Genomic DNA, 22,347 nt, shown 5'->3' on the forward strand with positions numbered 1-22,347 from the left:
TGTTCTCCCGGTCCTCCCTGTCTCAAGGCATCTTGATTCCTCTTTCCCTTGTACTCCGCAATCCTGAGAACTCTACATCCCTCAACAGAAAGGCCTTTCCTGGCCACTTGAATTTTAAGAAACACCACCCTCCTCCACCCTGCTCTCACATTACCTGTTTAATTTTCTTCGTAGCAGTACTTAACCGCCATCTCCTATTACCATGCTTATTTATTTATTGTCTGCCTCCCCTACCAGAAAGCAAATTCAGTGAGAAGAGAGAATTCCTTGTGCTTGATCCACTGATATATTTTCAATGCCTGGCAGGGAGTGGACATTTGATAGTCATTGAACGAATACGCGCCCTAGCCCCATCTGCTGTCCTGCCTACCCCGCACCCGCTCCAAACTGCTCTCACCACACTGAACTCTGAAGCTTGATTTCAGCAAACCTACTTCCTGCTAGGCACACCTGGGCGCCGCATGAGGTCAGCTGCCTCCTGTTCCCCACTCCTGCGTCCTCACTCCCACCCCGTGCTGCACTTCCCACCTCAGCCCCATAACAGCCCTGGTGTCGTGGTCCCCACCTCCTCTCCAAAACATATGCACATACACACAGCACTTGGCAATTCTCAGTGTATTTAATAAGAAGGTCATGAGGGGTCTGTGGGAGCCGGACACTGGGATGACTGAGAAGGCGGGGGAAGGAAAGTTGCCAAGGCCTCCTGGAAGTTCAGCCCCTGGTTGTCCCCTTCAAATGGTGGAGTCGTTGGCCGATGCTATGTCATGCAGCTGGTGGCGGAAGGAGAGACGGGCTTTCCTGCTGAAGTAGACGCCAGACCCAAGGGACGGTATCCCTCCCTCAGCCACGATGGAGGCTACAGCTGGGCTGGGATCTGGATCTGGGGGGGCAGCTGGATCCAGGCCTAAAAGGGAGATTGGAGGGGGAAGAAGGGAGTTGTGTGTCAGGCGGAGGAAAGAGGCCAGGGAACCTAGGGGGTGAGTGTCGCTAGCAGCAGCAGGGAGAGGAGAGGGGACGTTGGCAGCAGGCCTGGCTGGCTTCCCTGGCCCGTGACCTATGCACTGGACACGGGGCCACACTCAGAAGGACCCCCATGCTTGGTGTAATGCTCTGCTGTCACGGTCTTGAAATTCTTAATATTTTTTTTAATAAGGGGGTCCCACTTCTCCATTTCGCACTGGGCCCTGCGAAGTGTTTAGCCAATCCTTTGACGAAGGGGTGCCCCCTTTGCCCAGGGGGCAAATTATCCTTTTCCCTTCCCTGATTTGAGCACTTACCTTTCTCCCCAGTGCAGTTTGTCTGTCTGCCTGGCAGCCCACCTTTTCCTCTGTCTCCCCCGTACCTGCTCCTCTTTCAGTCCCCCGCTGTCTCCGGCACCCACACCATGGGAAACACCATGCCCCCTTCAGATCCATCTCAGTAATGGACGAGACCGGGATGCTGACAATGGCCAGGAGCACCCTAGGAGGGGTGTGGTTTCCAAGCCCCTCCACTGTGGGCAAAGCTACCACTTAGCCTCAGACCGCCTGGTGATTACAGGCGCCAGGAGATAGAAGGGGGAGGAGAGGGAGGAGGGAAGGGGTGGGGGATCCCCCACTCAAACACCTATCCTTTTGTGCCCCCTTAATCTTGGAGTTGTCTCTGATCCCCATGGAGAAGCAGGAGAAGACTAGGAGGGGAGGCATGGTAGAGACAGACACACAAGTGCCGACACAGACAGATGCAGTGAAAATTCATCGCAGCAATGCCAGACAACAAGGGTGCCAGGCTGGACCCTGCTGGGGTTTCATTTGTATTTTATTTTATTTTTTGTTAATATTTATTTATTTATTTATTTATTTATTTGGCTGTGCCGGGTCTTAGTTGCGGCACGTGGGATCTTCGTTGCCATGTGCGGGATCTTTTAGTTGTGGCCTGTGGGTTCTAGTTCTCTGACCAGGGATTGAACCCGGGCCCCCTGCATTGAAAGCTCAGAGTCTTAGCCACTGGACCACCAGGGAAATCCCTCATCTATATTTTAGAATGAGATTCACTTGTATTTAGAATGCCCAAGATGTAAAAAATTTAAAGAATAGTTTATTTTTTTAGAACAAGAAACTTTACTAGTTAGGGAAATGTTATGTTCTCAAGTGGTCCAGTAGCTCTCAACCCCTTTTATGAAAATAGTTGTAATTGATTAATTATGCTGTGCCAGGTAGATTCTAGGGACTTTTACATGATCGTGTCAATGATTTTTTTTTTTTTTTTTTTTTTGTGGCCACGCTGTGCAGCATGTGGGATATTAGTTCCCGGACCAGGGACTGGATCCATGCCCCCTGCATTGGGAGTCTGAACCACTGGACCACCAGGGAAGTCCCTTTTTTTTTTTAACATCAATGATCTTTTAAAGTAAGTGTTATTATTATGCTGATCTCAGAGATGAGGAATCAGAGGCACTGAGAGATTAGGTAGCTTGTCCAAGGTCACACAGGCAGTTATCAGAAGAGCAGTACTTTCCCTCACCCTCTTCAGTCTGACCCCAGAGTCCACTCTGTTAACTGCCACACCGAGCTTTCCAAGCATGTTCCTGGCAGCTATTGCCCTCAGCCAGGTTTAGGGCAGCCAGAGCCCAGGCTGGGAGCCTCAGGTCCACAGTATGCTAACCAAGGACTCTAAATGCCCTCCAAGAGCTATATTATCATTCCCTAAGGGTATCATGATGTGGGAAAGGTTGGAAAGCACTGCTGACTATGCTGCCTGACTGAAATCTGTTATTTTATTTTATTTCTTTTTAATTTTTATTTTATATTGGAAAATCTGTTTTTTAAATTAACTTTATGGAAGTAAAAATTTACATACAATTTAATGCACACATCTTAGTGTACAGTTCTATGAGTTTTGACAAGTGCATACACCCATGTAATCACCACCCGAATCAAGATATAGGACATCTCCATCACCAAGTTCCCTGTGTGGCCTTTACTGTCCCTCTTTTTCCCCACTCCCTGCCGTAGGCAACTACTGATCCAATCTCCATCACTATAGATTGGTTTTTCTGTTCCAGAACTTTATATTAATGGAGTCATATAGTACTACTCTTTTGTGTATGCTTCTTTCAGCATAATGGTTTTGAAATTCACCCGTGTTGTATGTATTAACAGTTTGTATTTTTTTGTAAAAACAACTTTATTGAGAAATAATTCATGCACCATATAATTCACCCTTTAAAGTCTATAATTCAGTGGTTTTTGACTATATTCACAGAGGTGTGCAACCATCACAATTAATGTTATAACCTTCTCATCATGCTCAAAAGAAACCCTGTACCCATTAGCAGTCACTCCCCTGTCCTTCTCCCCAGCTACTGTCCCAGCTATGGTCTCTTTGGATTTACTTATTCTGGACATTTCATAGAAATGGAATCATATAAAATGTGGTCCTTTGTGTCTGGCTTCTTTCACTTAGCATAATGTTTCAAGGTCCATCCCTGTTGTAGCATGTATCAGTACATCATTCCTTTTTATGGCTGAATAATATTCCATGGTAGGGATACACCACATTTTGTTTATCCATTCATTACTTGATGGACATTTTGGTTTGTGTCTACTTTTTTGTTATTTGAATAATACTACTGTGGACATTCATGTACAAGTTTTTGTGAAGGTATACATTTTCAATTCTTTTTGGCATATACTTAGGAGTGGAATTGCTGGGCCACATGGTAACTCTATGCTTAACACTTTGAAACTGTTTCCAAGGTGGCTGTACCATTTTACACTTTATTCATTTTTATTGCTGAGTAATAGTCTACAGGCCACAAATTAATCAAAATAAAAAACCTCTGCTTTTCAAAAGGCACCGTTATTTTATTTATTTATTTATTTTGGCCATGCTGAGTGGCTGGCTGGGCCCCAGCAGTGAAAGAGCCAAGTCCTACTGGATCAACAGGGAATTCCAAAAAGGCACCATTATTTTAAAAAGACAAGCCAAAAAAATAAATAAATAAAAATAAAAATAAAAATAAAAAGACAAGCCACATTCTGGGTGAAAATATTTGCAATACATATATCTGATGAAGGATTTGTATCCAAAATATATAAAGAACTCTTACAAATCACCAATAAGACAAATAACATGTTTTTTAAAAAAATTAGTGAAAGAATTGAACACTTAAAAAGAGATATAAAAATGGTCAATAAGCACATGAAACATGGTCAACATCATTAGTCATCAGAGAAATGCAAATAAAACTATGATGATGTACTATTTTACACTTATTAGCATGGCTAACACTAAAAAGATAGAGTCTAATATCAAACGTTGGCCATGCTGCAGAACAAATGGAATTATCATACATAGATTTTGGAAATGTAAAACACAACAACCATTTTGGAAAACAGTTTGGCAGTTCCTTTTACCCCCTATCTTAAGATATTTCACTTATTTAAAAAGTGCTTTTTGGAGTTGGAGGAATCAGGCTCCCTGACTTCAAACTATACCACAAAGCTACAGTAATCAAGACAGTATAGTACTGGCACAAAAACAGAAATATAGACCAATGATACAGGATAGCGTGCCCAGAGATAAACCCACACACATATGGGCACCTAATTTACGACAAAGGAGGCAAGGACATACAATGGGCAAAAGACAGCCTCTTCAATAAGTGGTTCTGGGAAAACTGGACAGCTACATGTAAAAGAATGAAATTAGAACACTACCTAACACCATACACAAAAATAAACTGCAAATGGATTAAAGATTTAAATGTAAGACCAGACACTATAAAACTCTTAGAGGAAAACATAGGAAAAACCCTCTCTGACATAAACCACAGCAAGATCTTTTTTGACCCACCTCCTAGAGTAACGGAACTAAAACCAAAAATAAACAAATGGGACTTAATTCAACTTCAAAGCTTTTGCACAGCAAAGGAGGCCATAAACAAGACAAAAAGACGACCCTCAGAATGGGAGAAAATATTTTCAAATGAAACAACAGACAAAGGATTAATCTCCAAAATATACAAACAGCTCATGTGGCTCAATATCAAAAAAACAAATAATCCAGTTAAAAAATGGGCGGAAGACCTAAATAGACATTTCACAAAAGAAGACATACAGATGGCCAAGAGGCACATGAAAAGATGCTCAACATCACTAATTATTAGAGAAATGTAAATCAAAAGTACAATGAGGGATCACCTCACACCAGTCAGAATGGTCATTATCAAAAAATCTAGAAACAATAAATGCTGCAAAGGGTGTGGTGAAAAGCGAACCTTCCTGCACTGTTGGTGGGAATGTAAATTGATACAACCACTATGGAAAACAGTATGGAGGTTCATTAAAAAACTAAAAATAGAACTACCATATGACCCAGCAATCCCACTACTGGGCATATACCCTGAGAAAACCATAATTCAAAAAGAGACATGTACCACAATGTTCATTGCAGCACTATTTACAATAGCCAGGGCACGGAACCAACCTAAATGTCCACTGACAGATGAATGGATAAAGAAGATGTGGCACATATATACAATGGAATATTACTCAGCCAAAAAAGGAACGAAATTGAGTTATTTGTAGTGAGGTGGATGGACCTAGCGTCTGTCATACAGAGTGAAGTAAGTCAGAAAGAGAAAAACAAATACCATATGCTAAGGCATATATATGGAATCTTAAAAAAAAATGGCACTGATGAACCTAGTTGCAGGGCAGGAATAAAGAGGTAGACCTAGAGAATGGACTTGAGGACTTGGGGTGGGAGGGTGAAGCTGGGGCGAAGTGAGAGTAGAATCGACATATATACACTACCGAATGTAAAAGAGTTGGCTGGTGGGAAGCAGCAGAGCACAGGGAGATCGGCTCAGTGCTTTGCCATGACCCAGAGGGGTGGGATAGGGAAGATGGGAGGGAGGCTCAAGAGGGAGGGGATATGGGGACACGTGTACGCTTGTGGCTGATTCACTTTGTTGTGCAACAGAAACTAACAGTATTGTGAAGCAATTATACTCCAATGAAGATCTATTTTTTAAAAAGTGTTTTTTAATGACCATTTAAAAATAGCCTTTATTTGTCACTTTCTTCACCCTGCCTCTATATAAATGTGTGCAATTAGAGATCAAACAAGTTTGGCTAGTTTCTTAAAAAGTTAAAATGATGGAGCAACTCCACTCCTAGCTATTTACCCAAGAGAAACGAAAACATATTTCTACACAAAGACTTACCCAGGAATGTTTATAGGAGCTTTATTCGCAGCAGGCAAAAACTAGAAACAACCCAAATGTCCATGAAGAAATATCCATCAACCCACTCTTCCATCTAGAAGAGATAAAGAAATCTACTTTAAAAAAAAAATGAAATATTTTGTCTATTAGAACCTGAAATTTTTCCTGTTTCCCCTTAGACTGTTAGTTCCAGAAGAGCAAGTCCCGTGATAGTCTTATTCACTACTGTATGCTCAGAGTCTGGCGCGGAGCAAGTACGCGGTAAATAGTGAATGAATGAAAGAATGCAAGCTTGCGTACGTTAATGAATTTGTGGCCACCAGCCCTCGGGCCTTTCGTCATTCCTTCCATCTACAAACGCTGGCTAGGCCGGCCCAATGTGGTTCTCAGCCGGCCCGGGAAGGGGACACAGCCAGGTCCCTGCCGCGGAGGCGCGTCCCGCCAGGGGCCCTGGCGGGATCGGTGGCCGGAGAGGCCCCGGGGGGGCTGGCGCCCGAGCGGAGGGGGGTGCGCAGGGCCAAGCGCCCACAGGGAGGAGCCGGCCTGCACGGACCGACGGCGCAGGACAGACTGACAGCCCGGCAGACGGCGCCGCACCGATGCACAGGGAGGGTAGCGCCGTCCCGCAGAGCCGAGGGCGGCCCCAGCGCCCAGGCCGCACGCAGGACTGCAAGGGCAGGCCGAGGGCGGCGGGGGTGGGACAGGACCGACGAGAATCCCGAGGAGGTGAGGCCGGGGGCCGTCCCGCCCCCAAGGGCAGGCCCTGAGCGCCCGCCCCGCCCTGGCCCTCTGGGGTGTGGGCTCCCGCTCTGACTCTGCTGCGCTGCCGCCGGCTCGGGCTGCCCGGGTGAGGGGAGCCGCGGAGATGCCGGGCCGAGGAAATCGGCCGGGGACGGGAATGAGCTTTGGCTGCGGGTCCTCCTGACTCAGCCTCATGCTCAGATTTCGGGGTTTCCCTCCCGGGCGGGGAATGCGTAACTTCCTCATTCCCGCCTGGACCCCTTCTTCCAGCTGGCTTGGCCTGGCTGGAGCCCCGGTGGCTCGGGAACCCTGGCAACCCCCGGGGCCCCTCCCCTGGCTTCTTCTCTGCCCCACTTCGGGGCCATCCGGGCCTGGCCGGGTGTTCCTCGGCACCCTGGTTACGGGACGGGAGGTGGGACTCAGGCATTCTGGATGCGGGAAGGATCGAAATAAGGGATGGAGATTAGAGGCGGGTTGGCAGGGCGTTGCAGGCCGATGCGCCATAATCAGAGAGAGTGGGGGCCAGCGGGAGCCAGGGGGGTGGGGAATGGGGGACCTGTGGGATATGGAAGACCGTGGGGTGCGATGGGGGGCAGGGTTCTGCAAAGCAGGTAACCTTCCTGAAGCCTCCCCATATTCCTAGGATGGCGGCGATCTCCGAGAGCCTCTTCCCCTCTGGGGGTGACCTGGACTCCAGCCAGTTACAGATGGAGCCCGATGAGGTGGACACTCTGAAGGAGGGAGAGGACCCAGGTACACAGGGAGGACGCCCTCAGGGAGAGGAGGGGGGGTGCTGAGACCTCCTGGAGTCCACATTCTTCCACTTTCTCTCCTGTCAGCTGACCGGATGCACCCCTTTCTGGCCATCTACGACCTCCAGCCTCTGAAAATTCACCCCTTGGTGTTTGCCCCTGGGGTTCCCGTCATAGCCCAGGTGGTGGGCACTGAAAGATACACCAGTGGATCCAAGGTGGCTGGACTGGCACCAGGGAGGGGGCTAAGGGGAGGGCTGGCCAGAGCGGGGGCTGCCACCCAACCAGGGAACATCCATTCAGTCAGTTCCTCACTCCCCCAGGTGGGCACCTGCACTCTGTATTCTGTCCGCTTGACTCACGGTGACTTTACCTGGACAACCAAGAAGAAGTTCCGTCATTTCCAGGAATTGCATCGGGACCTCCTGAGACACAAAGTCTTGATGAGTCTGCTCCCTCTGGCTCGGTGAGGGGGACCAGGACAAGACTGCCTCCTGTGAAGGGCAGGTGCCCCCTCACCGCGGGGCAGCATGGGATGTCACTGCCCCAGCCCCCATTGCTGCTTTCTGTCTGTCTCATCCCCAGACCACAGCCTTTCCTCCCCCAGCTGCTTTCCTCCCCCACCTCTGGCCACTGGGCCTGCTCCTCTGACCCCGGTTACCAGGAAACCTTCCCTGCTCAGCTCTCCCTGTCCGTGGTTCTGGGCCAGTATCTCAGCAGGGCTGGATGCCCAAAGTACCCTTGGCAGCCTCCCACCTTTTTCTGTCTCCATCCTCAGGGTAGGGGGCATTCCTTCTGCCAGCCTCGAGGTCCCCTCGCCTCTTCCAAGACCCCACCTCCAGTGCTTCAGGAATCCAGGCACCCAGCCTCCCATCCTCCTATTGACCTTCCCCCATCCCTTCCACAGCTTTGCCGTTGCCTATTCTCCAGACCAAGAGGCAAACAACAGGGAGATGCCCTCTCTACCCCGAGCAGGTCCTGAGGGCTCCGCCAGACATGCATCCAGCAAACAGGTGGGACCGGACACCAGGTTCTCTGGGAAGGTGTTTGGGTGCAAATGGTTCTGGTCCCATCTGTCTCTCTCTCTTTCCCATCCCTACTTCAGAAATACCTGGAGAATTACCTCAACCGCCTCCTGACCATGTCTTTCTACCGCAACTACCATGCCATGGTAAGGTCAAGAGGCTGGTGCCAGGTCTCTTGAGATGGAGCAGGGGGCAGAGGACCAGGGTCGATAGAGTGTGAGGGGCTGAAAATCAGTCTCTCCTCTGAGCCTTCTTCTTCCTCTGCAGACAGAGTTTCTGGAAGTCAGTCAGCTGTCCTTTATCCCAGACCTTGGATCCAAAGGACTGTGAGTGTCTGACACCCCTCACCCGCCATCTGCCAACATCTGGATCTCTCCCTGGCTGAGAATAGGGAAAGAGCAGTGCACAGTGGGCTGGAGGTCTGGATCCCTCATCCAGCCTCATCCAACATCTCTTCCTGGTTTTCCCCACAGGGAGGGGGTGATCCGGAAGCGCTCAAGTGGCCACCGTGTTCCTGGCCTCACCTGCTGTGGCCGAGACCAAGTGTGTTATCGCTGGTCCAAGCGGTGAGGCCTGAGCAGAGCCGCTGGGCAGTGGGTGGGGGTGAGGAAGGAGATCCCAGGGGCATGGAGGCATGGTCAGAGCCCTTCCACTCCAGGTGGCTGGTGGTGAAGGACTCCTTCCTGCTGTACATGTGCCTCGAGACCGGCACCATCACATTTGTTCAGCTCTTCGACCCTGGCTTCGAGGTACAGGTGGGGAAAAGGAGCACAGAGGCACGGTACGGGGTCCGGATCGACACCTCCCACAGGTAAGCCTCCCTGGTGTGGACAGACATCTGGTGAGTGAAGAGCCAGCCTGGGGCCCTAAGGGGAGTTAAGTGGAAGAGACCATGGAAGAAAGGAAGGCGTTCCCACCTCCCTGGAGCCGGCCATGATTTGGAACCAGAGAACTGTTCTAGTCAGATGCTTGGGGCTGCTCTTAGAGGCTGGGCCCAGAGAAAGAGAGTTGAGTATAAGCCTGGGGGAAGGACTTTTGGTGCAAAAGATAGGGCACTCCATTCATTCATTTATTCATTCAACAAATTTAAGGGACTCCCCTGGCGGTCCAGTGGTTAAGATGCCATGCTTCCACTGCAAGGGGCACAGGTTTGATCCCTGGTCATGGAACTAAGACCCCACATGCAGTGCAGCATGGCCAAAAAAAAAAAAAAAACCAAAAAACAAACTTAAGTGGCTGGCACAATACTAGGTGCCAAGGACCCAACTGTGAATAAGGCAGATACGCTCCCTGTCCCTGTGAAGTCAAGTAGGGACTAAGGGAAGAGGTAGGAAAGAGGTGATAGCTAAAGGGGAGGTTTCTGGGCCAGGCCAGAGGTGTGGAGGGTGAGGATTGTGGTCCACCCATTGTTCCCGTCCAGGTCCTTGATTCTCAAGTGCAGCAGCTATCGGCAGGCACGGTGGTGGGCCCAGGAGATCACTGAGCTGGCCCAGGGCCCGGGCAGAGACTTTGTACAGCTGCACCGGCACGAAAGCTACGCTCCACCTCGGCCTGGGACCCTGGCCCGGTGGTGAGACACTGACATCCTTTCTGAAATTGTCAGTGGCCTTTTCGACCTCCTTGATGTTCTCTGAGTCCTTGATCCTCTTTATCTCCTCTGACCCCTTCTGACCCCAATAACCTCCCCCTTTGACTTCTCAAATCTCCCTGACCCCCTGACCTCTTTAATCATGCTGATCCCTCTGATTCCCCTTTGATCTTTCTGAACCCCAAACTGGGTAATCTCTGACCCCGACCTCTCCAACCTCCTGTGACCTTTTTAACCTCCTTTCACCACACTGACCCTCTCTGTTCTCAGTGATCTCAAATGTCTCTGATTTATTCGTCCATTTAATAAACATTTTCTGAGCACCCACTATGTGCCAGGTCCAGCGGCAGAGAAAAGACTTAGTAGGTGATTCAGTCACGAAACAATAGGAGTTTGCCACGCTGGTGGTAGATATAGGGTACCAAGCACAGAGGAGGGGCATCTGCCCCAGCGTAGGATGTCAGGACTGGCTTCTAGAAGGCAGTAACCCTGAGGTTAACCTTAGCAAGATAAAGAAAATGGAGAAGGGCAGTCCGTGCAGAGAAGCTAGAAATAGCCCAGCGTGTTTGGGAACCACAAAGACTGACTATTGTTGCAGTGTGAGGAGCAGTGGTCAGTAAAGAGTCTGGGGGTCGCAGGGTCTGATCAGTGCCTCTCCCGCTAAGCTGAGGGGGTTAACCTTTATCATAGGCAGAGAGGAGTCATGGAAAGAATTTTTCTTGGCGGTGGTGTTGAGATTTTTTTTATTGGAGTATAATTGCTTTACAATGTTGTGTTAGTTTCTGCTGTACAACAAAGTGAATCAACTATATGTATACATATAACCCCATATCCCCTCCCTCTTGAGCCTCCCTCCCACCCTCCCTACAGGGAGATCAGCTCGATGCTTTGTGACGACCTAGAGGGGTGGGATAGAGATTTATTTATTTATTTATTTAAAAAATTTATTTATTTTATTTTTATTTATTTTTGGCTGTGTTGGGTCTTTGTTGCTGCGCTAGCACTTTCTCTAGTCGCAGCAAGCGGGGGCTACTCTTCATTGCGGTGCGCAGGCTTCTCATTGCGGTGGCTTCTCTTGTTGCGGAGCACGGACTCTAGGCGCACAGGCTTCAGTAGTTGTGGCACACGGGCTCAGTAGTTGTGGCTCGCGGGCTCTAGAGCGCAAGGTCTGTAGTTGTGGCGCACGGGCTTAGTTGCTCTGCGGCATGTAGGATCTTCCCGGACCAGGGCTCGAACCCATGTGCCCTGAATAGGCAGGAGGATTCCCAACCACTGCGCCACCAGGGAAGCCTGAGATTTATTTTTTAACATAAGAACTGATCATAGCTAATACTTATGTAGCGCTTAGTGTGTGCCAGAAACCATTCTGACTGTTTTATGTTTATGAACTTAACAACAGCCCCGTGAAGCAGGTACAGTTGTTATATCCACTTTACAGGTGAGAAAACTGAGGCAAGGAGAAGTTAAGTAACTTGTCAAGGTCACACACCTTGTAAACAGTGGAACCAGGATTCAAATCCAGGTAGTTTGGATCAAGACCCTGCTCTTCACCATCAAACAGGACTGTTAGTTATTCAAAGTCTAACAATACGGAAACATATTAAGTAAAAAAATTAAAGTTCATTACACAAGCCTTTACCCCCTGGCCCTTAGTTCTTCTCTACACCCCCTCCCCCAAATCCCATTTTTCTCCCCAGAAGCATGCCTGGTGATAGTTTGATATTTATCCTCCCAGATCTTTTCCTGCATATTTTCATGTGCTTAGCATATATGTTACTTTTTGTTTTAATGTAAATTAGATCATGCACTCTCTTCTTTGTTTTATTTTTTTCACTTAACACGTGTTAGAGATTAGGCATTTACATTATTTCCCACTTTCAGTCTTATAAACGATACTGCAATGAACATAATCTTTGGTTAAGCACTTAATAGGATGTCTTCCTAGATATAGAATTACAAAGTGCATTTAATGATATCGGGGGTATGTGGATTTAATATTCTGATAGATACTACCAAACTGTCCTCTAAAAAAGCTATAAAACCAATGTATATTCTCACAAACTATGAGAATACTCACTTCCCCATATGCTAATATTGAATGTAACCTGCAATTTTAATTTTTGCCAATCTAGTGAATTTAAAAAGTGTTATTCATTTTAATATCAATTTCCTTGTTTAGTGATGAAGTTGAACATCTTTTCATCTATGATTAGCCATTTTCCCCCTGTGAACTATCAGTTCTCTCTTTTTTTTTTTTTTTTGGCTGTGCCGTGTGGCTTGTGGGACCCTGTTCCCCAACCAGGGGCCAAACCCGTGCCCTCCGCAGTGAAAGCACAGAGTCCTAACTGCTGGACGGCCAGGAGATTCCCATATCAGTTCTTATTCTTTGTTCAGTTGGCCTATATGTCTTTTTGTTATTGATACGTTGGAACTCTTTATATGTGATGTATTAATCTTCCCAATCTTTAGTCACTTTCTTTGGTTTGTTGTGTCTTTTGTAGTTTGTACTTTTATTTAGCTCGTACTGGCAAATTTATCCCACTTTGATATATCTGCTTCTGTCTGACCTCTCTGATCACTTTTGGTCTTTGACCCTGCTGTCACCTCTGACCCATGACTGTCCTCCGGTCTTCACTCTCCAGAGCTTTCTGGCTTCTGACTCCCCTGACCTCCTTGGCTTGGCCTCCCCCCAGGTTTGTGAATGGGGCAGGTTACTTTGCTGCTGCAGCTGATGCCATCCTGCGAGCTCAAGAAGAGATTTTCATCACAGACTGGTGGTAAGTGGGGAAAAAGCCTGAGCAAGAAGCGGTAGGATAGGGCCTGCAACAGATCAGCTTATGGGTCAGAAAAGGAGTGGAAGGGGAGGAGTGACTGTTGTCGGGAACTTAGCTTGCCCTTACCCGCTGCCCTGAATCCCAGGTTGAGTCCTGAGATTTACCTGAAGCGTCCAGCCCATTCAGATGACTGGAGACTGGACATTATGCTCAAGAAGAAGGCGGTGAGGAGAGTGGTTGGGCTGGAGGGGAGGTATGGTGGCGGGGTGGCCTGTGGGTGGAGATTGGTTAGAAGGGACTGTAGCATGGGGGAAGGCAGGGAATCTGAAACTTGAGGAGGAGGAAATATGCCCATCCTGGCTTAGTGTCTGGCAAACATTGCCGCCTCCCCTTCCCTGAGGAGAACTGACACCTCCCTGTTCTTGCCCTTCCTCTACCTGGTATAGACTTTCCTCCCAGTATCCATTACACTCTGTTGTGTTACTGCAGGGTGGACATGGCTGTCTCTCTCCCTGGGCTGATTAATATCACTGGTTCCAATACAAGGCGTAGTGTCTGCTATGTTGGGAGCATCCATAGATGTTGATGGGTGGGAGGGAAGATATGTGGATGATGGAGAGTGGGTGGGTGAATGGATGGGTAGATGATGGAAAGGGAGATAGATAGAAGGATATGAGGTTGGGAAGGTGGGTCAGTAGGAGAGTGGGTAGGTAGATGGATGAATGATAGATGGTACATAAGGGGATGAGTAAATTTTGGGGAAAATGGGTGGATAGATAATGCTGGGTAGGCGGGTAGATGTGTGGATGCGTGAGCAGATAGATGATATTCAATCTAGGTTTGCTGTAAGCATCAAAGCAGGGTGTAAGTGGCAGAGCTTTGAGGATCTCCACGCAGGGAGGAGGAATATACAGGAATCCTGAGCATGGGGAAGGGTTTGGGAGGGTGGGAAGGGGTCATTCCGAGGGAGGCATTAGGATCTGATTCCCTCACTGACCACCAGGAGGAGGGTGTCCGGGTGTCCATACTGCTGTTTAAGGAAGTGGAGTTGGCCTTGAACATCAACAGTGGCTATAGCAAGAAGGTTCTGATGCTACTGCATCCCAACATAAAGGTGACTCTCAGGACTCAGAGACCCCTTCCCTGCAGCCCTCCTCACCACACTTTCCCATCCCCTCAACCCTCCCTTTCCTTGAACATCTCATCCTTCCGTCTTTCCATTCTCTCCCCCAATGCCTCCTCTTTCTTCTCCCACCTAAGCTCACTCTCCTGAACTCCCCCACACCTGTTCTAGGTGATGCGCCACCCAGACCAGGTGACTCTGTGGGCCCATCATGAGAAGCTCCTGGTGGTGGACCAAGTAGTGGCCTTCTTGGGGGGGCTGGACCTCGCCTATGGCCGCTGGGATGACCTGCACTACAGACTGACTGACCTTGGGGACTCCTCTGAGTCAGCTGCCCGCCAGGTAACCCCCCAAGGCCTTCCTGAGCTCCTCCAAACTCAGCTAGCCTAAATCCACACCACTTCCCGGCTCCAGCCTTCCCCTCCAGTCATTCCAAGCCCACACTCAGGGTTCCTTGGCCTTTCTGGGACCCCAAGAACCTGCTTTGAATATACTATGACCCAGTCCCCTCCCCATGTCCGTTACCCACCCCTCCCCCCATTCCTCTAGGGATTTCAAATGCATCTGAAGGGGAGGACCGGGGAATCAAACTCTCTCTGCTTCATTCTTACTCTGTGTGTCTCTCTGTCTCCCAGTCTTCCAGTGCTCCTTTCTTCTCTTTGGCCTGGCTCTGTATGGCCCCATGACCTCTCCTTGCCCCTGGCTTGGGTGTGTTCCCCCTACAGCCTCCTACCTCATGCTCAGACCCTCCAGCTGCACCAGACCTCTCTCACAACCAACTCTTCTGGCTGGGCAAGGACTACAGCAATCTTAACACTAAGGACTGGGTCCAGCTGGATCGGCCTTTTGAGGGTAGGAGTCCCCTTCCTCCAAAGCCCGTGAGAGCTGGGAGCAGGGGCAGAAGGCAGGGCTGGGACTGAGGATGGGATGAACTGGGTCAAGGGTAATGCACCCTCCTCCTCCCTGCCCCAAGTGTCCCCAAGAGACCATCCCTGACCTCTCCCCTGACTCTCCTGGGACCCCCAGATTTCATTGACAGGGAGACCACACCCCGGATGCCATGGCGTGACGTCGGGGTGGTGGTCCATGGCTCACCCGCCAGGGACCTTGCCCGGCACTTCATCCAGCGCTGGAATTTCACCAAGGTGCTCAATCCCTCCTGTGAGGCTGGAGGGCAGGAGGGAGCTTGGGATGGCTCATCACCTCCCTCTGACTCTGCCATCCCTCTTCCTCAGACCACCAAGGCCAAGTACAAGATACCCATGTACCCCTACCTGCTGCCCAAGTCCACCAGCACTGCAAACCAGCTCCCTTTCATGCTCCCGGGAGTGCAGTGCGCCACCGTGCAGGTGAGGCTCCGACTTCAGCCTGCCCTCGCCTCCCTCCCTTCAGCCCAATGCCCCGGCCCACTTTCCCTGACCTGAAAGCCCCCGCCAGACCCCTCCTCTCCCGGGCTCAGGGGCCACATCATATTCGCCGTCCCCCCCAGGTCTTGCGGTCAGTGGACCGCTGGTCAGCGGGGACCTTGGAGAACTCCATCCTCAATGCCTACCTGCACACCATCAGGGAGAGTCAGCACTTCCTCTACATTGAGGTCTGACCGGGGTGAGGGTGGGGCAGATAACGGAGGGGACATCCCAGGGGAGAGACTTAGGATGTCAGTGGCATCAGTCGTTGAGGACTGGCATAGCTGGGCCTGGAGAAATGCAGAAGCCTGGGGCCAGGGCCTGGAGCCTGGGGGTGGGGATGGCAGTGGGGAGCTGAGGGCAGGGGCTGGGGCCGGACTGCTGATGTCTGTCATTGGTCCCTGCCCCAGAATCAATTCTTCATTAGCTGCTCAGATGGGCGGACGGTGCTGAACAAGGTGGGCGATGAGATTGTGGACAGAATCCTGAAGGCCCACAAGTAAGAGGGACCAGCCAGAGTGTGAGGATTGTGGGTGTGGTTTAAGCCCAACTGGATGGGTGGGGCTTGGGGGAGAGGTCACACCTCTGACTCCACCCCTCTCCAGACAGGGGCAGTGCTTCCGAGTCTACATGCTTTTGCCCCTGCTCCCTGGGTTCGAGGGCGACATCTCCACAGGTGGTGGTAACTCCATCCAGGCCATTCTGCACTTCACTTACAGGTGACCCCCGGCGCTCCCCTCAGCCAGACTCTGCCTCTCCATGGCCCCATCCTACCTATGCCTCCATCCTGACTCCGTCCTGATCCCTTCTTGCTGGACTTTTGAGGTCCACCTCTCTCCTGACATCCCCCATCTCCTCCCCAGTCTCCACCTCCCTCACCCATTCTCTTCCCTCAGGACTCTGTGTCGTGGGGAATATTCAATTCTACATCGCCTCAAAGCAGTCAGTGAGTGCTGGGAGCTGGGGGTTCAAGCCCTGGACCCCCGGGGAGGGGGCGATTGAGGGACTGGAGCCCCAGGGATGGAGGGAAGGAGGCTATCACTCCTGCATGCTTCTGGGGCTACTGCCTGAGCCCGCAGGTGGCCTGATACTGCAGAGAGAAGTATATAGACCAGGGCTTCTGAAGTGAGGAGGTAGATGAGACAGGGCTCTGTCTGCACATGGAGAGTACCTCTCACCTCACTCCCCTTCCCCCCATCTCTTACTCACAGTGGGGACAGCATGGCGGGACTATATTTCCATCTGTGGGCTTCGCACACATGGAGAGCTGGGTAGGCACCTGGTCTCAGAGCTCATCTACATCCACAGCAAGATGCTCATTGCAGATGACCGGACAGTCATCATTGGTCAGTGCTGGATCTCGGCCCCCAGCAACAAGAGGAGGGTGGGGAGAAGTGGAGCAGGGCCCAGCCAGGGGCAACGGGATGGAGGTGGGTGATGGAGACTGCAGCTGAGGCCCAACTGGGGATGGAGGCCGAAGAAGGCATGTTGCCCCCAGGCTGGTTCTTGGGTAGAGGTGATGGGGTCTCCTGGGCTCAGGAGGACGCAGTGTGACCTGCACCGCACCCCCCCACCCAGGCTCTGCAAACATCAATGACCGGAGTTTACTGGGGAAGCGGGACAGTGAGCTGGCTGTGCTGATGGAGGACACAGAGATGGAGGCGTCCCTCATGAATGGTGTGGAATATCAGGCGGGCAGGTTTGCCTTGAGTTTGCGGAAACACTGCTTCAGGTAGGGCCGGGGTGGGGTGCTACAGCGTGGTGGGAGAGGTGGAAAGGGGGAGGGTCTGCCTTTTGAGCAAGTGTGAGGATTGCTTAGAGGTAGTACTGGATTTCCCAAGAGGCAGACTCATCCAGTTTAAGGTACCGGCAAAGCAGGGATACCAAAAAAATGAGAAACAAATACTTCAAAAGTAATTTGGTATATCTTTTAAAGCATTAAAATAGTCGCCAAAGTAGAGACAAATTAAAGCTCTGTTGGACTCGTTTACACTTATTTTACTGTTTAACATTGCTTCTCTTTTGAAATACCTAGGTAGGCACATTATAATTTTCTGCTATTCAGGCTTTCAAAGGATCTTAATCTGGCCCTGCTGGGACCCCTTTCTCCCGCAGCGTGATTCTTGGGGCAGATGCCCGGCCGGACCTGGATCTCCGAGACCCTGTCTGTGATGACTTCTTCCAGTCGTGGCAAGACACAGCTGAGAGCAATGCCAATATCTATGAGCAGGTGGGCAAGGGGGGTGGGCAGGGGTGCTGGCAGGGGGAAGTTCATGGATAATCCTGTCTAGGGTGGGATAGAGAGGAGCCCCTGCACAGCCATCCTCATAAGAGGATAAGAGTCTGGGGACATCATGGGATTCAGTGGCTCAGGGTCAGTGTAGAGGGATATGGTGGGCATGGGGGTGTCTAGCCTAGTTGGGCTTGGACTCTTGGGCAGTCTCCCCAAGCCTTATTGGCTTCCATGCCCCTCGCCCACAGATCTTCCGCTGCCTGCCGTCCAACGCCACTCGCTCCCTGCGGGTACTCCGGGAGTATGTGGCCGTGGAGCCGCTGGCCACGGTCAGCCCTCCCTTGGCCCGGTCTGAACTCACCCAGGTCCAGGGCCACCTGGTCCACTTCCCCCTCAAGTTCCTGGAGGATGAGTCTTTGTTGCCCCCCCTGGGTAGCAAGGAGGGCGTGATACCCCTAGAAGTGTGGACATAGCTGTGGCTCCAGCCCGGGAGAGGTCACCAGCCGCTGGGCTCTAACTCATCTGGCTCCCTGCCCCCTCACCCCGAGGACCGAGGGCAGTGCCTCTGAGACCTGGGGGAGGCAGGCATCCCCGGAGGGGACTAGAGAAGTCACAGAGGACCCTTTCTTGAGAAGTAGCCAAAGAGGACACTCTCAAGCCCGGGCTGGGGAGACAGAAGAGGGTCCAGAGAAGTTCATCCTCCTCGCTGCCCAGTTCAAACCACTGCTACAAAGGAGAAGCAAAACTCCTGCCAGGATGCCTGGGGCCAGCCTCCTACTCCAGGAGGACCAGATTCTGCCCTGGGCCTTCCCATCTCTCCCTTAGTCTTCCTGCCCTTGAACCCCCTCCCTGCCCCAGGGCCTTTCCCAGTTCATTACAGCCAAGGTGGAGGGAAGGATGGAGCCACTCCCGGCTTCAGTGCCCATGGTGGTGAGGGGACGGGGGTGGGGGGATGCACACTAACCCTCTCCACCAGCTAATGACAGACACTAACTTTGTATCAGTTCAATAAGCATTTCATAAATAAAAGCCTAGAAAAGGTCCTTGCCTCTTCCTTGGCTGAACTGAGTGCTTGTCTCAGCTGCCCCCCCAGGCCTACACACAGCACCACAGGCCCCTTCATCCTCTCTCCACACCACTGGTTTCTTCTTTCTGTGACTTCATCTCCGCTCCGCTTGTCTGTGGCTTCGGGAGCTCTGTCAGTAGGTGCTGGGAAGACCAGGTGTTCACACAGGGATGCCTGGGTAAAAGAAGGGTGGGGCCAAACCAGGACTCCTGGAGGACAGTGGAGCTGATGGTGCAGCTTCAGGTGAGGGAGGCGCCCAAAGAAGGGCCCAGAGGGGCTGCCTCTTGTTCCTCAAGTGACTGCTAGGGGAGAGGCTTAGCGAAATCCCTGGGAGTGGAAAAGGGTATAGGCTTGAGGTCAGGAAGAACTGGGCCCAAATCCTGGACTTGTCACTTACTACCTTGGTGAGCTTCTCAAGTCACATCACTTCTCTGGGCCTCAGTGATCCCAACTGGGAAATGGGAATAATACTTAATAACTGGCTTGCTGTAAAGATTCAGTTATTGACTTAGATATTTATTGAGTACCTGCTCTTTGCCAGACACCATTCTAAACTCACAGCAGTGAGTACAACAAAGTCCCCACCCTCGTGGGACAGGCACGTATGTCCTGGAGCCTCAGTGTCCAGTACAGTAGCCACCAGCCACATTTGGCTATTTACATTTAAATTAATTACAATTAGAAATAGGTAAAGATTTAGTTCCTCACTCGCAGCAGCCATGTTTCAAGTGCTCAGGAGCCACTCGTGTCTAGTGGCTAGCATATTGGATGGTGCAGGTATAGACCATTTCCGTCATTGCACAGAGTTTTATTGGTTGGCACTGCTCCAGAGGGAAGAGAGAAAATAGATGGTGTAGTCTGCAAGAGAATGTAGTTCACACTGGACTGAGGAGGGTTACCTCCCACGGCAGGTGGAGAGAAAAGGATAAGATAACGGGTATACAGAGAGAGCTCTTTGAGTGAATTGGTGACTTTTATTTCTTAAGCTGGGTGGTGTGATATGAACTTTATATATATTTTTCCATATCTTTTTGTATATCTGAAATATTTTGCAATTAGGAAAAAGTTTAGCATAGTCCTGGATCTTGCCCTTTGTTCCCCCAGCCTCACTCCCCAATCTCAGAATTGACCACAGGAGCAGGAAGGAACAGAGGGGAATAGAGTGAGCAGTTTAGGAGGCCTTCCTGGAGGAGGGGTGTGCTTGTGGATGATGGCGTGGAGAGAGGGGATACTGTGGCCTTGCTCCCATCCTCTCCTTTGAGTCCAGCCCTCCGTTCCTCCGAAGAAGCCACTTCCACACAAGAAATTCCCCCTCCCATGTATAGCCAGTCCCCAGGTACTAATTGGCGTTCTGCTAATTAGCCTCATTGTCAGCACTAAGGGCCTCTTTCCCTAGGGGACCATTACCTCATTAACTGTGGAGTGGAGTGGAGGCAGCAGCTGCCCCAGGGCTGGGCCAGGGGTAGGTGGGCTTCTGCTTCATACTGTCTGCTGGTCTATCTGCTCCCCACTCATTGGTCCTGGAGTTTCTTGAATGGAGGCCCGCACAGTGTAGGGAAAAATAGCAGTGGGCCTGCAATCAGAAGAGTTGCCTCTAGACCCAGGGTGAAGAGAATGAATCCAGCCTCCCAAGGTGGGTGGGAGGCCCTGAGGGTGATTGGGTCTGTGCAGAATGTCCAACCCCCAGGGATCCAAAATTTGTCTTATTTTTATCTATTTATTTATTTTTGTCTGCGTTGGGTCTTCCCCGCTGCGCGCGGGCCTCCTCCAGCTGCGGTGCGCAGGTTTCCCATCGCGGCGGCCTCTCCCGTTGTGGAGCATGGGCCCCAGAGCGCAGGAACCCGTGTCCCCTGAACTGGCAGGAGGATTCCCAACCACTGCGCCACCAGGGAAGCCCCAAAATTTGTCTTATTTTTAATAGTTTAACTTTTCTTGATGCCTGATCCAGGGCTTCCTCTACCACATTGTCTCTTTTAAAGTTATTATGGACAATTTCATATATACATAAAAGTAGAGAATAGACTGATGAAACCTCAGGTACCCACACATCAATACTCCAGCTTCCATAATTATCAGCACAGGGCCAATCTTGTTTCTCTATCCTCCCCACCCCCCAGGTTAGACTGCCTCTTGAGGTTTGGGTGGCCATCTGTCCTACCTCTGTGATCTTAATTTGCTCATTCTTTGATTCAGCGTGTCTTTATTAAACACTGCCTGAGTCAGGCATTAGTAAATTTACTGAGGACCTTGAATATATCAAGTGCTTCACATACCTAATTTTATTTTATCCTAACCTTCCTGTTATTATCTGTTTTACAGATGATAGAATTGAGCCTGAGAGATTATTGACTTGCACAAGCACTGTGTTTTTTCCTACTATCCCATGCTCTTGTCCTTGAGTTACTATATTTCACAGTGCCTACCCAGACACAGAGGCCTTCATTCACTTGCATGTTACTGAACCTCTAGTGGGTGCCAGGCCCTGTGTTGAACAAGGCTGACATAATTCTTGCCTTTAAGGAGATTCAACATTTACAATTCAAAGTGTTAAATGTTACCATGGGTCTAAGCCAGGTAGCTAAAACAGGAGAGCCAAACTCAGTCTCAGGGGGTCAAGGAAGTCTTCATGGAGGAGGTGATTTAGACATGAAGGACAAAGCAAAAGTCAGTGAGAATGGGCATGGTCAGAATATTCTGGGGGAGAAGAAATGGTTGAGGAGGGTCTTTTGAGTTCTGGGAACTGCGTGTAGAGGATTTCCATATGGCTAGAACATGTGAGGTTGAATGGTGGAGTACTGAAAAACAGGGCAGGAGAAGCAGGCAGAATCTTGAAGGGTCATGGTTGCCACACTTGAGGCTCCAAAGACAGTGGGGGGCTAGTGAAGGATCTTAAACAGAAGATTGACATCAGATTTGAGATTTAGAAAAATCATGCACTCTGAGCATAGAGAATTGACCTAAGGAGGTCAGTCAAGAAGACCAAGTAGGAGGCTAATAAGAGTATTGGAGGTAGGTGATGATTATGGCTTGGACAAGGACAACAGCAAGGTAAACTGGGCGTGACGGGGGGGGCGGGGAGAGGAGCAAGACTGGATATGCATCGGAATGTGCAAAGAAGAAGGGTCCAGAAAGGAGGATGTCTGCCTCTTTCCAAGGACTTTTCATTCAAACTCTTCTAAGTGATGTTTACATTAAGGCTGACAGTGGGGTCTTTTGGAGATACCATCATTGCTGGAAGTGATCTCAAAGATCAAACGGCCTTCTCTTTCTTTCAAATTCACAATGAAAGAAAGGCCCAGAGAAGCAAAGCAACTTGTTCAAGGTCACACAGCATGTCAGTGGCAGAACATGACCCCTTGTTCTTTATATAGCATTACCCAGCCTCCAGTGAGGCTAATGGCTGGGGGTGCTATGCCAACATGACTAGA

General features: G+C 50.2%; 2 protein-coding genes across 6 annotated transcripts; one reads left to right on the top strand and one right to left on the bottom strand.

Annotated features, from left to right (window-relative positions):
• Positions 1-606: 606 nt before the first annotated feature.
• Positions 607-6,925, bottom strand: C18H17orf114 (chromosome 18 C17orf114 homolog). 2 transcript variants are annotated; one of them, XR_009530376.1, is made up of 3 exons: positions 6,512-6,925; positions 6,212-6,305; positions 823-904 (listed from the first exon to the last, which is right to left on the bottom strand). XR_009530376.1 is itself a non-coding variant. In XM_060081265.1 (2 exons), the coding sequence occupies exons 1-2, from the start codon at positions 1,413-1,415 to the stop codon at positions 732-734; spliced, it is 246 nt and encodes an 81-aa protein (XP_059937248.1). In that variant the 3' UTR covers positions 607-731. The 2 variants fall into 2 exon arrangements, 1 of the variants encoding a protein (XP_059937248.1); XM_060081265.1 differs by lacking the exons at positions 6,212-6,305; positions 6,512-6,925 and adding an exon at positions 1,343-1,415 and having other exon boundaries at positions 607-904.
• On the top strand, positions 6,747-18,882 carry PLD2 (phospholipase D2). 4 transcript variants are annotated; one of them, XM_060081261.1, is made up of 25 exons: positions 6,749-6,937; positions 7,596-7,705; positions 7,792-7,922; positions 8,028-8,170; positions 8,612-8,717; positions 8,810-8,875; positions 8,997-9,055; positions 9,203-9,295; positions 9,388-9,540; positions 10,150-10,299; positions 13,011-13,094; positions 13,237-13,315; positions 14,095-14,205; positions 14,386-14,556; positions 14,940-15,066; positions 15,241-15,359; positions 15,450-15,563; positions 15,704-15,808; positions 16,031-16,119; positions 16,226-16,339; positions 16,517-16,566; positions 16,832-16,966; positions 17,199-17,352; positions 17,736-17,850; positions 18,102-18,882. In XM_060081261.1, the coding sequence occupies exons 2-25, from the start codon at positions 7,597-7,599 to the stop codon at positions 18,324-18,326; spliced, it is 2,802 nt and encodes a 933-aa protein (XP_059937244.1). In that variant the 5' UTR covers positions 6,749-6,937; position 7,596; the 3' UTR covers positions 18,327-18,882. The 4 variants fall into 4 exon arrangements, with proteins under 4 accessions (XP_059937247.1, XP_059937244.1, XP_059937245.1 ...); XM_060081262.1 differs by lacking the exon at positions 6,749-6,937 and adding an exon at positions 7,005-7,058; XM_060081263.1 differs by lacking the exon at positions 6,749-6,937 and adding an exon at positions 7,189-7,364.
• The last annotated feature ends 3,465 nt before the right edge of the window (positions 18,883-22,347 follow it).

Source organism: Mesoplodon densirostris, chromosome 18 (genome assembly GCF_025265405.1).
Source record: "Mesoplodon densirostris isolate mMesDen1 chromosome 18, mMesDen1 primary haplotype, whole genome shotgun sequence".
Classification (NCBI taxonomy): Eukaryota; Metazoa; Chordata; class Mammalia; order Artiodactyla; family Ziphiidae; genus Mesoplodon; species Mesoplodon densirostris.

Bases quoted from the DNA above. Each gene is read 5' to 3' on its own strand.
- C18H17orf114 (XM_060081265.1), bottom strand. From the start codon at position 1,415: ATGGATCTGAAGGGGGCATGGTGTTTCCCATGGTGTGGGTGCCGGAGA. The intron at 905-1,342 runs GTACGGGGGAGA...TCTCCCTTTTAG, and splicing joins GGGGACTGAAAGAGGAGCAG to GCCTGGATCCAGCTGCCCCC.
- PLD2 (XM_060081261.1), top strand. From the start codon at position 7,597: ATGGCGGCGATCTCCGAGAGCCTCTTCCCCTCTGGGGGTGACCTGGAC. The intron at 7,706-7,791 runs GTACACAGGGAG...CTCTCCTGTCAG, and splicing joins GAAGGAGGGAGAGGACCCAG to CTGACCGGATGCACCCCTTT. The intron at 16,967-17,198 runs GTCAGTGCTGGA...CCCCCCACCCAG, and splicing joins TGACCGGACAGTCATCATTG to GCTCTGCAAACATCAATGAC.